Source organism: Narcine bancroftii, chromosome 5 (genome assembly GCF_036971445.1).
Source record: "Narcine bancroftii isolate sNarBan1 chromosome 5, sNarBan1.hap1, whole genome shotgun sequence".
Taxonomy (NCBI): Eukaryota; Metazoa; Chordata; class Chondrichthyes; order Torpediniformes; family Narcinidae; genus Narcine; species Narcine bancroftii.
Window position 1 is genome coordinate 184,024,155 of NC_091473.1, and position 14,038 is coordinate 184,038,192.

The window sequence follows — 14,038 nt, forward strand, 5'->3', positions numbered from 1 at the left end:
CAAGGACAAACTCGTTGAAGGACTCTTAAGCACTTTATTGATTTATGCTCTGTGCATTGCAGTATTTGTTATCTGTTTACAAGTGGACATGACCAATAATTGGTAATTCTGCCTTGCCTGCAGGGAAGAGAATCTGGGCGTTGGCTGTGACGTCACGTATGTACTGTAGAGCAAACTGGGGGAGGAGGGAAGGGGTTGGAGAGATGGAGGAAGGAACAAGATCTAGGAGCAGGTCCGCCCATCGACTCTACTCCGCCATTCTAAACATGAACTGATCCATCCCCCCACTCAGCCCTTCTCCCCCGTAACCCTGATGGACTCGTACATCACAGTAGAGAAATAGGCCCCTTTGGCCCTTCTAGTCTGCGCCGAATAATTTTTCTGCCTCGTCCCACTGGCCTGCACCCAGCCCATTGTCCTCCAGATCCCTCCCATCCAGCTACCTGTCCAAATACTTCTTAAATGTTAAAATTGGGCCCACATTCACCACTTCTCGTTCCACACTCCACCGCTCTCTGTGTGAAGACGTTTCCCCCAAAACTTTTCCCCTCTCACTCTTGACCCTTTTCCTCTGGTTTGTATCTCACCCACCCTCAGTGGGAAAAGCCAACCTACATTTACTCTGTCTCTCCCCCCTCATCATTTTAAATATCAAATCTCCCCTCATTCTTCTACGCTCCAGGGAATAAAGTCTGAACCTGTTCAACCTTTCCCTGTAACTCCATTCCTGACAGGGAATAGGGCAACAGAAACCAGAGACAGTGATATTAAAGCCATCGACTGGAGAGGGCCCAAACAGAAAATTAAATGTTGTTCCTCCAATTTACTTGGTTTGACAGTACATGGACAGTCAGCGTCAGGGTGGGGTGCAGAATTGAAGGGGGTCAGCCACTGGGAGGTCCCTGTCACTGGTGCGGATGGGGCGAAGGTGCTGAGCGAAGCGATCTCCCGGTCTGCGCCCAGTCTCTACAACGTAGAGAAGGCCACGATGGGAGCACCGTACATCCCTACCCCAGTTACACAAGTGCTGCTTAACTTGGAAGGGCTGTTTGGGGCCCCAAAGGAGGGGGTGCAAGTGTGGCATTTCCTGCTGCCACGGTGGGAGGGGGAGTGGTGGAGGGATTGGTGGGAAGAAATGAGTGGACAAGGGAGTCATGGTCCCTCCGAAAGGCAGAGAGGGCAAGATGGTGTGTGGCAGTCGGATCCTGGAAATTAGGAAGGATAATGGGTTGGACGCGGAGGCTGGTGGAGTGGGACGTGTTATAACAACCAGGGTAACCATTGGCCAGGCCACCATTTCTCCTCCATCCTCAATTGTTCCTTGAGGGATGAGGTGGGGTGCAATTCACCCTTTGGAACCGGACAGAAGATGGTCCCAACCTGTTGCAGGAGCGGGCTGAGCCTGCGGCCCTGAGGTGCGCCTGTGTTCAGCGTGATGGTGCTTGACATTCTGCCTCAGGCCCAGACAGACTGCTGTCTTTCTGTTAGGTCCATGCTCTAGTTACAGAGAGGGGTGGGTGAGTCTCAGCGAGGACAGTTTCTCCACTAGCCTCTGACATATGATCAATGAGCAGCAGCCTGGCATGTCAGGGGGAACCAGAACTGCGTGTAGGGACAAGGCCACAGCATCACCTGTGGAATGGGTTCTTCTATAGGCCAATTGAACTGGGTCCAGCATCCCTGGGAGGTGGGCCTTGATGCGTTGCATCACCAGATGCTCGAAGCATTTCATAATGGTGGCCTGTTATTGTCTCCCTCTTGGGTACTGGGATAGTGGTGCCTGTCCCAAACCCTGCGAGGGTGATGGACTGCTGCAGTGGGGTGTTGAAGATGCCTGTGAAGATCTCCGTCAGTTATTTGTCCATGCTGCGGACAATCTGGCAATTCTCATCATAAAGCACTGAGGTCCTCTCTACTGGTCTCCGCCGACCTCTACTGGTCAACACTGTTCTCTACTGGTCACTGCTGTCCTCTACTGATCACTGTTCTCTACTGGTCACTACTGTCCTATATTGGTCACTGCTGTCCTAGTCACTGCTGTCCTCTACTGGTCACTGCCATCTCCTGGTCACCATTGTCTACTGGTCAGTGCTGTCCTCTACTGGTCACAAATGTCCTCTACTGGTCACTGCTATCACCTACTGTCACCACTATTCTCAACTGGTCACTGCCATCCTCTACTGGTTACTACCATCTTCTACTAGTCACCACTGTTCTCTACTGGTCACTGCCATCCTCTACTAGTCACCACCATTCTTTACTAGTCACTGCCATCTTCTACTGGTCACTGCCATCTTCTACTGGTCACTGCCATCCTCTACTGGTCCCTGCCATCTTCTACTGGTCACCACTGCCTACTGGTCATTGCTGTCCTCTACTGGTCACCACTGTTCTCTACTGGTCAGTGCTGTCCATTCTACTGGCCACCACCACCCTCTACTGATCAGCACAGTTCACTCTACTACTCACCACCATCCACCCCACATCTTGCCCGTGTTGTCCGTGTTTCTGCTCCTCACACCCTCGCCATTCACCGACCCACAGTGGGGTGAATCAGACAACAAGGGCTGAGTTGTATTAAAGTCTTGTTTTATTTCCACAATCATAGGGAGGGAGGAAGGAGGTGGGGGGGTTACATGTGCAACAAGCACAAGGGCAATGAAATCACAACATTACAAACCTACACAAACGATCGATAGGGCTGCATGTCCCGGGGAAGGGGGGGGGGGGGGGTGGGGGTAGGAGTGTGCAGTCATCTCTGATCTCTGGGACAGGGCCACTGGTCCAGGGGACAAGCTGGGAGGGGGTGGGGGGGAAAGAAAGGTCACTTGATGCCCCCAGGGAGCGGACACCTCCTCGTAGAAAGGTGGGGTCATCTTAGCTTGGTATGGTGAGGGGAAGGGGGGAGGGGGAGCCACAGTCACACATATGAGAGAGTGCGCATGTGCACACACACAGACACACCTACAGAAACAGTCACATATACAGACACCTACAGAATCACAGTCACACGGGGACACACACATACAGACATCTAGAGAAACACACACACACACACACACACACACACCTACAGAAACACAGGGACACACACATACAGACACCTAGATAAACACACACACACACACACACCTACAGAAACAGACACACGGGGGGACACACATTCAGACACCTACTGAAACATAGTCACACACAGACAAACAGAAATACACATACAGAAACACACGCAGACACCTACAGAAATATACATACACACACATGCATCCAGAGACATATACACCAACACACATACATGGACACACAGAAACATGCCAGAGCAGGAGAAGGCCATTCAGCCCACCATTCAATATGACGGTGACTGTTCATGCCACCTCAGTCCCCTGTTCCCCTTTCTCTCTTGATCCTTCTCACCATAAAAGAGGTCACATCCAACATGACCCCACTGAATCAGTCTCACAAACCAGCCTCAACAACCCTCTATGGTAGGGAACCCCACGACCACGTCTCTCTGAGAGAAGGTTCTCCACCTCTCAGTCCCACCTGCCTTTCCCCTTTCTTAGACGCACCTAGACACAGGCACGAAGGCTCACAGACGCGCACGCAGGCTCACAGATATGCACACATACATGCATATGAACATCCATGAACCCCTGGATGGTGATTCATTGAGGAAGCCAACAGAGTGTGTGACTAGGTCAGTGTTTTGGAGATGTTTGGAGGGGAGATATTTTGAGGATATAGGACCATGGAAAAGTGGGTTGGTAGGAGGGTCATAGGGGTCTGAGAGAAGGTTCTTGGGGAGATGGGGGTCCAAGAGGAAGTTCTGGAGGTGATGGGGGTCTAAGAGGAGGGGGTGAGAGAGACAGGGATCTGAGAGGAGGCTGAGGGGGAGACAGGTCTGAGAGGAGGTTCTGGGGGAGACAGGTTTGAGAGAAGGTTCTGGTGGAGATGGGCATGGGGCATGCAGATCAGAGGGGTCGTGTCAGTAGTAGGTCTCCCTCTCCACCCAGCCTGCAGGAGAACAATAGATAGCCATCAGTCAGGGGTCCGTGTACAAACACAGGCACATGTAAAAATGCACATGCAGTCCATGGCCACCCAGTCCCACCAATACACCACACCCATGCATGAGCCCACGGTCCTGCATGCACGTAGCCTGTTATGGGGACATTGAGTCTCACTGGTGGACAGGTTCCACATTGACCCTCACTGGGGGGAATGGGTCCCCCACACACTGACCCTCGATGGAGGACAGGTCCCACTCATACTGACCCTCACCCTCACTGGGGGACAGGTCCCACACACTGACCATCTACTTCAATGAGAGACGGGTCCCACACACACACTGATCCTTACTGGGGGATGGGTCCCACACACATTGACCCTCACTGAGGGATGGGTCCCACACTCTGACCCTCACTGGGGGATGGGTCCCACACACAGATCCTCACTGAGGGACAGGTCCCACACTCTGACCCTCGATGGGGGACAGGTCCCACTCATACTGATACTCACCCTCACTCGGGGACAGGTCCCACACACTGACCATCTACTTCAATGAGAGATGGCTCCCACATACAATGACCCTCGCTGGGGGACGGCTCCCACACTCTGACCCTCACTGGGGGGATGGGTCCCACACAAACTGACCCTCACTGTGGGGACAAGTCCTACATGCACTGACCCTCACTGGGGGATGGGTCCCACACTCTGACCCTCACTGGGGGATGGGTCCCACACTGACCCTCACTGGGGGATGGGTCCCACACTCTGACCCTCACTGGGGGATGGGTCCCACACTCTGACCCTCACTGGGGGATGGGTCCCACACTCTGACCCTCACTGGGGAATGGGTCCCACACTCTGACCCTCACTGGGGGATGGGTCCCACACTCTGACCCTCACTGGGGGATGGGTCCCACACTCTGACCCTCACTGGGGGATGGGTCCCACACTCTGACCCACTCTGGGGGGACGGGTCCTACACGCACTGACCCTCACTGGGGGGAATGGTTCTACATGCACTGACCCTCTCTGGGGACGGCTCCCACACACACTGACACTCACTGGGGGACGGCTCCCACACACACACTGACCCTCACTGGGGGATGGGTCCCACACACTGACCCTCACTGGGGGGAACAGGTCCTACACACACTGACACTCACTGGGGTTCGAGTTCCACACAAACTGACCCTCACTGTGGGGACAAGTCCTACATGCACTGACCCTCACTGGGGGATGGGTCCCACATGCAATGACCCTCACTGGGGGCATGAATCCCACACACGGACCATCACTGGGGGACGGTTCCCATACACACGCACGCACACGTACCTCCTGGATTCCTGCGGAGAATGAGTTTGCGGATTTCATCGTAGACGAAGATGAGGAAACTGTAGGGGAATGCGCAGAACCACCAGTTTGGTCTGTCAGTGCGAGGGGGGGGAAGAAAGAGAGAGAGAGAGATCATCAGACAGATTGTCCCCCCCACGGCTCTGTCAGTGTTCTGCACAGCACCCCTGCCTGCCTCTGACGACTCAGCCTTGTGTATCTATGGAAGCTGCTCCCAACAGACCATAGAGCTCACGGATCAGTGCATGCGTATGGAGTTTGGGGATGAGATGTTGGAATGGAGCCATTTGGAGGGAGGTTTGTTTCCCCACAGAATATTCCTGCACTGTCCAGGCCCCTCGGCCCACGATGTTGTGCCGACCCATGTGAACCTACTCCACGACAATTTCACCCTTCCCTCCCTCACACCCATAACCCTCTATTTTTCTTCAATCCATGTGGCTGTCAAAGAGTCTTTTGAAATGTTCCCTATTATACCAACCTCCACCATCAGCCCTGACGATACATTCCAGGCCCCCAATTCTCTCTTTGTAAAAATAAATATACCCCTGATGTTTTCCCTTCACTTTGTACACGTCCTCTGGTGTTTGCTGTTCCTGCCCTGGCAAGGGGGTACTGGCCGTCCACCCTATTTATGCCTCATCTTACAGACCTCTAATATCTCCTCATGTCCTTCATCACTCCGAAGAGAAAGGCCCCCCAGTTCGGTCAATCCTGCCTCATGAGACACGTTCTCCAATCCTGGTAGATCTCTTCTGCCCCCCTCTCCAAAGCTTTGTCCTTCCTGTATGAGGTGACCCCAGAAATGGAGGCAATTCCCCCCTCCCCCCCCCCCCCCCCCCCCCCCCCACCTCTTTGGCCATCCCTGCAAAGTCCTGCACGTCAGCCTTGCCGGTAGAGAGAGCACCAGGTGCCAGAGGTGAAGGATTCAGTTTTGATCCCTGGCCCGGACCTGGGGACCCAAAACATGGTGGCGGGGTGGGGGGGGGAAGAAGTTTGGATCTGAAGGGCAAACAGCAGACTGGGCGGATCGTCTGACCCCAGTGATAGTTAGCCTGGGGTGAGACCACAGTCCATGCCTCTGCAGGCAGAGTCTGTGGTTAACAGCAGGATTCTCGGCAGTGTGGCGGAACAGAGAGATCTTGAGATCCAGGTACATGGATCTCTCGAGGCTGCCGGGATTTTGGGATGGTCGAGAAGGCCGATAGAGTGTTGGCTTTCATTCGCTGAGGGATTGTGTTCAAGGGCTGTGAGGGCGAGGCATGTTGCAGCTCTACAAATCTCTGGTTAGAGCACACTTGGAAAATTGTTTTCCTATCATCACAGGAAAGATGTGGCAGGTGTGGAGGGGGGGCAGAGGAGATTCACCAGGACGTTGCCTGGATTGGAGAATGTGTCTCCTAAGGTGAGGTTAACAGAGGCTTTTCCCTTTAGAGCAAAGAAGAATGGGAGATGACTTAACAGAGGTGGATCAGGTTATTAGAGGCTTTGCAAGAGTGGGCAGCCAGTAGCTTTCTCCAGGGAAGACCTTAGCAAATACCAGAGGACATCTGTAGGAGAGGGGCAAAGGGAGGGGGAGGAAGCAAGAGTGAGAAAGGAGGGGGAGGGGAAGAGGAAAGGAGGGCCACCTACTTGAGTGGGTACATCCGCAAGGCGACATCCATTCCGGGACAGTAGGACAGGAACGCAGCCAGAGCGGTTTCCTCAAACAGGCCAAAGATCAGGATCTTGTTCCTGGGAATGATCGGGAGGTAAGTGGGGGGAGCAGAGCAGCCTCTCCCCTCCTAAATCCACCCCCACCCTCTCCTTCATCAATGTCCCTCAACTCCTCCATTCATTAACGCCCACATGAACCCTCTCTGTCTCCCCACTGATGCGCCCACCTCCTCATTCCTCCCCCGTCACCTCCCTCATCACCTCCAACCCTCATCCCATCCCCTCCATCACCATTGCCTCAGGAACATCCCCCCTCCTCATCCCCTCAGATCCCCCCATCTTCACTGTCATCCTCACCCCCCGACCTTTACATCCCTCATTACCTCCAACCCTCCCTCTCCTCCTCACATCCTCCCTCACCTCCTCACTCAACCCTTGCCTTTCCATCTCCCCCTCATTCACCCCTCCCTCTCCTCACCCTACCCCTCTCCTCCTCTCACCCCTTCTCCCCTTAACTCCCTCTCCTCCTCACTCTCCACCCCCTTACTCCTCCCTCCTCACTCACTCCCTCATCTCACTCATCCCTTCTCCCCCTCTACCTCCTCCTCCTCACCCCCAACTCCCTCCTCTCCCCACCTCTCCTCACTCCCCCCCCCCACCCACTCCTCACTGCCACTCCCCCAGGGAGTTTCCCGGGCTGGGGGGAAGGGGCTTACCTCATTCCCTGCTGGAAGATGGAGTTCCTCCTGGTTTTACAGATCATTAGGTCGGCCCACTGCACCACCACGATACTGACGAAGAACGCAGTGTGGCAAGTGAATTCCACAATCTTCCGCTGCTCGTATGTCTGCACATGGATCGGGAAGGGAGAGCATTGGGGGGGGGGGGGGTGACAAAGCGAGAGGGCGGTGGGGGTAGGGTGAAAGAGAGAGGAGAGGGGGGAGAGGGGGGAGGGAAGAAAGGGAGAACATAATTTATTGTCATGAACATGTCACAAAACACATTGTTTTACCAGCACAAACATTGCTACAAATTAAATTTAAAAAATAAATTAATTAGTGAAGAGGAAATGGTTCATTGTCCGTTCGGGAAACTGATGGCCGCGGGGAAGAAGACGTCCTTGTGCCATCTTCAGGCTCCTGGACCTCATTCCAGATAGTAGCAGAGTGAAGGGGGAACAGCCTGGACTGTAAGGGGGGTCTTTTAAGGATCATAGCTGCTTTCACGAGATACCATCTCTTACAGATGTCCCTGATGGGGTGAAGTCTGGTGCCCATGAGGTCGCAGACCGAGTTCACAACCCTCTGGAGTAATTTTTTTTGTCCCGGGCGTCGGCACCTCCGTACTAGAGAGTGATGCACCCAGCCAGAGCGCTCTCCACAGGGGGCACCTGTAGAAATCTGCAGGGACAGAATCTCATCAAACTCCTCGCGAAGTATAGACTTCTTCCTGGTTGCATCGACATGGAGGCTCCAGGATGGATCACAGCAAGCGTGAAAGGTGTTGAGCTCATCGAGGAGTGAAGCATCACAGCCACTGATGACACAGGATGTACCATCACTGGCGAGCATCTCAGCCTCCAGCTTCCCTTGGAATTGCCTCTTTGCTGCTGTGCTGACCCTCCTGCAGAGATCTGGACAACAGTCTGAAACGCCATCGACCTCTCAGCAGCTTGCACATCTTTTGATTCATCCACGGCTTCCAGTTGAGGTACTCACGGTAAGTACGCATGGGCACACACTCATCCATGCAGGTCTTGAGGAGGTCAGTGAAAGCCATGGCATTTTCATTCAAGTAAGAAGACCCAAACAGGGCAAGTATGTTTTGTGAACTCCCCTCCACACTGTCCCGTCACACAATCCTGGGGTCACATACAGAGTGAAGCTCCCGCCGCACCATCCCATCACACACTCCAGGGGTCAGACACAGAGTGAAGCTCCCTCCGCACCGTCCCATCACACACTCCTGGGGTCAAACACAGAGTGAAGCTCCCTCCACACCGTCCTGTCACACACTCCCGGGGTCAGACACAGAGTGAAGCTCCCTCCACACCATCCTGTCACACATTCCTGGGGTCACATACAGAGTGAAGCTCCCTCCGCACCATCCCATCACACACTCCAGGGGTCAAACACGGAGTGAAGCTCCCTCCGCACTGTCCCATCACACACTCCTGGGTCAAACACAGAGTGAAGCTCCCTCCGCACCATCCTGTCACACATTCCTGGGGTCGGACGCAAAGTGAAGCTCCCTCCACACCGTCCCGACTCACTCCCGGGGTCAGACACAGAGAGAAGCTCCCTCCGCACTGTCCCATCACACACTCCTGGGGTCAAACACAGAGAGAAGCTCCCTCTGCACCATCCCATCACACCCAAGGTTTAGACTCTTTGAGGGGTGACGGAGAGCAAGCTGATTGGTGTGGGTTCCTACTCACCCACTGTTGTCCGTAACTGTCCTCCAGGTCATTAATGTTCCTGTCATCCCAATGCAATCGAATTCCACCAGGTTTTTCGGAAGAAAACCATTCTCTGCCAGGATAACAAAGTAGGAAAAGAAACCTCCCAGGGCCTGAATCATTCCTGAGGAAAGAAGAAGGGACAGTTTTACCCATTTATCTGGCAGATCAGTTTCACTGCCCCGACCCATCACACACTCCTGGGGTCAGACACAGAGTGAAGCTCCCTCCACAGCCTTCTGTAACTGAACCACCTGGATAAGCCCCCACCTTTCCTGTACCTCCCTCCCACTACCTCTCTGACCCAACACACCCCTGCTTCTGATCCTCAAGGAGCCAAAAATCAGCACCATGCAGAGTTCCTATTTATGGCAAGTGAGAGAAAGGATGGATATGAGATTGGGTTGGGGATTGAGTTGGGGATTGAGTTGGGGATTGAGTTGGGGATTGAGTTGGGGATTGAGTTGGGGATTGAGTTGGGGATTGGCGTTGGGGATTGGGTTGGGGATTGGGTTGGGGATTGGGTTGGGGATTGGGTTGGGGATTGGGTTGGGGATTGAGTTGGGGATTGAGTTGGGGATTGAGTTGGGGATTGAGTTGGGGATTGAGTTGGGGATTGAGTTGGGGATTGAGTTGGGGATTGAGTTGGGGATTGAGTTGGGGATTGAGTTGGGGATTGAGTTGGGGATTGAGTTGGGGATTGAGTTGGGGATTGAGTTGGGGATTGAGTTGGGGATTGAGTTGGGGATTGAGTTGGGGATTGAGTTGGGGATTGAGTTGGGGATTGAGTTGGGGATTGAGTTGGGGATTGAGTTGGGGATTGAGTTGGGGATTGAGTTGGGGATTGAGTTGGGGATTGAGTTGGGGATAGAGTTGGGGATAGAGTTGGGGATAGAGTTGGGGATAGAGTTGGGGATAGAGTTGGGGATAGAGTTGGGGATAGAGTTGGGGATAGAGTTGGGGATAGAGTTGGGGATAGAGTTGGGGATAGAGTTGGGGATAGAGTTGGGGATAGAGTTGGGGATAGAGTTGGGGATTGAGTTGGGGATTGAGTTGGGGATAGAGTTGGGATAGAGTTGGGGATAGAGTTGGGGATAGAGTTGGGGATAGAGTTGGGGATAGAGTTGGGGATTGAGTTGGGGATTGAGTTGGGGATTGAGTTGGGGATTGAGTTGGGGATTGAGTTGGGGATTGAGTTGGGGATTGAGTTGGGGATTGAGTTGGGGATTGAGTTGGGGATTGAGTTGGGGATTGAGTTGGGGATTGAGTTGGGATTGAGTGGGGATTGAGTTGGGGATTGAGTTGGGGATTGAGTTGGGGTTGAGTTGGGGATTGAGTTGGGGATTGAGTTGGGGATTGAGTTGGGGATTGAGTTGGGGATTGAGTTGGGGATTGAGTTGGGGATTGAGTTGTAACTACCGGTTAGCAAAATGGCTAATGCAGAGAATTGTTAGGTGTTGCATTTTGGAAGGACAAGCTAAGACAAACAAAGTAAACAGTCAGTCACTGAGGAGTGTGGTAGAACAGAGGGATTTGGGAATATAGATACATAATTCCCTGAAAGTATTGAGTACAGGAGCTGGGATGTTATGGTAAAGTTGTATAAGACATTGATGAGGACAAATTTGAGCACTGTGTGAAGTTTTGGTTACTGAACTACTGGAAAGGTATTAATAGGATAGAAAGAGGGCAGGGAAGATTTACTGGGATGTTGCCCGGACTTCAGGAACTGAGTTACTGGGAAAGGTTAAACAGGTCAGGACTTTATTCCTGGAGCGTAGAAGAATGAAGGGAGATTTGATCGAGGTATTTAAAATGACGAGGGCGAGAGACAGATTAAATGTAGGTTGGCTTTTTCCACTGAGGGGAGGTGAGATACAAACCAGAAGATGTGGGTTAAGGGTGAAAAGTTTGGGAGAATGTGAGGGGGAACTTCTTCACATGGAAAGCGGTGGGGGGGGGTTGTGGAACGAGCTGAAGTTGAGTGTGAGGTCAATTTTAACATTTAAGAAGAATTTGGATGGGTTCAAGGATGGTAGGGCTTTGGACTGGGAGCAGGTCAGTGAGACTTGGCAAAAAAATAGTTCGGCACAGACTAGTCAGGCCGAAGGGCTGTTTTCTGTGCGGTGGCTTACGGGAAGAGAAGGGAATACTGCACTGGGAGGAGAGGCGAGGGGAGCTGACAACACACAGGGTTCTGTGATCCCACCACTCCCCTGGGACCCCACCCCCTCCACTCCCTTCCCCACCACCCCAGACCCACCGATCTGCCCATAGGCGATGCTGATCAACCTCTCATTCACCAACTTGTCCATCCGAGGGTTTCGGGGCTGTCGTTTCATGATGTCACTCTCTGCTGCCTCGTAAGCCAATGAGATGGCGGGAACCTGCAATTCGGGTCAGAGAACATCCCTGTCAGACCCGCTATTGGCCAGTGGCAATCTAGTCATCCCTCTCTCCCTCCATCCACCTTGACCCTCCCTCCCCTCCATCCTTCCTGCTCACTCTCCCTTCCTCCCCTCATCTCTCCCTCCCTCCCTCATTGTCCCCTTCCTCCTTGCCGCACCCTCCCACCTCACCGCCCTCTCCATCCTCGCTGCCCCCTCCCTCCCTCTTACCATCCTCCCTCAATGTTGCCACCCACACTCTACCTCTCCCTCCTTGCCTCCCCCTCCCTCCTTGCCGCCCCCTCCCTCCTCGCTGCCCCCTCCCTCCTCGCTGCCCCCTCCCTCCTCGCTGCCCCCTCCCTCCTCGCTGCCCCCTCCCTCCTCGACATCCCCTCCCACCTCGACATCCCCTCCCACCTCGACATCCCCTCCCTCCTCACCACACCGTCCCCTCGCTCCTCACCACCGTCCCCTCGCTCCTCACCGTCCCCTCGCTCCTCACCGTCCCCTCGCTCCTCACCGTCCCCTCACTCCTCACCGTCCCCTCGCTCCTCACCGTCCCCCTCGCTCCTCACCGTCCCCCTCGCTCCTCATTGTCCCTTCCCTCTCTCCTCCCCGTCCCATTTCCCAAACCCCCCTCAACACCCCCCCCCCCCAACTGACCATGTCAGTGCCAAGGTCGATGCACAGGATGGTGATGGTGCCGAGGGGAAGGGGGATGTTGGCCATGATGAAGAGAAGGAAGGGGGTGATCTCAGGGATGTTGCTGGTCAGCGTGTAGGCGATCGACTTCTTCAGGTTGTCGAAGATCAGGCGTCCTGTGGGGGGGGACAGGGAGAGGGGGACGGAGAGAGGGGAGGGGAGAGAGGAGAGGGGAGGGGGAAAAGGAGGGGATAGGTGAAAGGGGATGGGTAGAGAGAGAGTGAGGGGAGAGTGGGGGCAGTGGATGGCGATGGGGTAGGGAGAGGAGAGGGGAATGGGGAGGGGAAGAGAGACAGGGAAGGGGAGGGAAAGAACTGCTAGTTAACACTGATACTACTTCACTGTTCAAGAACCGCATGGACCCTCCCTTGCCCATCCCCCAGCCCCTCCCACCTTCCTCAACTCCGGTGACGATGGAGGCGAAGTTATCATCTAGCAAGATCATGTCAGCCGCTTGTTTGGAGACGTCCGATCCAGCGATCCCCATCGCCACGCCGATGTCCGCCTTTTTCAGTGCGGGGGAGTCGTTCACTCCATCCCCTGTCACTGCCACAATGGCACCCTGGGGTGGAAGAGAGAGAGGGTGGAGGAAAGAGAGGGGAGAGAGAGAGAAGGGGCAGAGAGAGAGAAGGGGAGAGAGAGAGAAGTGGAGAGAAAGAGGGGAAGAGAGGGAAGGGTAAGGGGGAGGGGGAGAGGGGAAGAGAAGGGTGTGGAGGGAGGGGATGGAGAGAGGGGTTGGAGAGAGATGGGGAGAGGGAGATATATTTAATCAACCCCTTGGAGAGATGGGGAGGAGTGAGACCCTTGTGCGGGAAGGGTGAGGTTGTGAGCCCCCACCACAAGCAACCTTCCACCATGATGAGCATTGGCCATCTTTGACCAGTTGACGAGCCAGCATTGGGTAGCTGTGACCCCTGAATGCGTTGGCCGATTTTAACCCAACATGTCAGCCCGTAGGCAACGGCCACTTTGACCCCTGACCTGTCTCTGGCAGCCCTCCACGATGATGAGCTTCTGCTGGGGGGAGGTGCGAGCGAAGACAATCTCGGTGTGATTGTGCAGGATGTCGTCAATCTGTTCTGTGCTCAGGTCCTTCAGGTCGGTCCCATGGATCACGCAGGCCTTGGCATCTCTGTCGGGGCAGCAGGGTCCAGTGTGTCAGCAAGAGGCCAGAGGGGGCAGGTGAGGGGCAGGAGAGGGGCTAGGCAGGGAAGGGGGAACAGGAGAGGGTGAGAGGATGGTAAGCAGGCAGTTGAATAGGAGAGGGGTACAAGAGAGGAGTAGGGGATCAGAGAGGGGTGCAGGGGGAATGGAGAGGGGTGTAGGGGGATGAGGAAAGAGACTGGGGTTGAGGGGATTGAGTGAAACCAGATCCTGGAATGGACTCTGCTCAGCTGCATGGATTCCTGATTCCCAGCCATTTTAAAACCCCTTCGCACTGACATGACTGTCTCCCATCTCATCCGTTCCCATGGTGACC

At 54.3% G+C, this 14,038-nt stretch overlaps 1 protein-coding gene across 1 annotated transcript; it reads right to left on the reverse strand.

The window, feature by feature from the left end:
* Positions 1 to 2,572: 2,572 nt before the first annotated feature.
* On the reverse strand, positions 2,573 to 13,623 carry LOC138764330 (sodium/potassium-transporting ATPase subunit alpha-3-like). The gene is given in 10 exon segments (XM_069940093.1): positions 2,573 to 4,011; positions 5,338 to 5,429; positions 6,988 to 7,089; positions 7,728 to 7,858; positions 9,449 to 9,516; positions 9,519 to 9,593; positions 11,733 to 11,856; positions 12,520 to 12,674; positions 12,952 to 13,120; positions 13,540 to 13,623. Coding segments are annotated over 9 exon segments (870 nt in total). The 5' UTR covers positions 13,046 to 13,120; positions 13,540 to 13,623; the 3' UTR covers positions 2,573 to 3,982.
* Between the last annotated feature and the right edge of the window lie 415 nt (positions 13,624 to 14,038).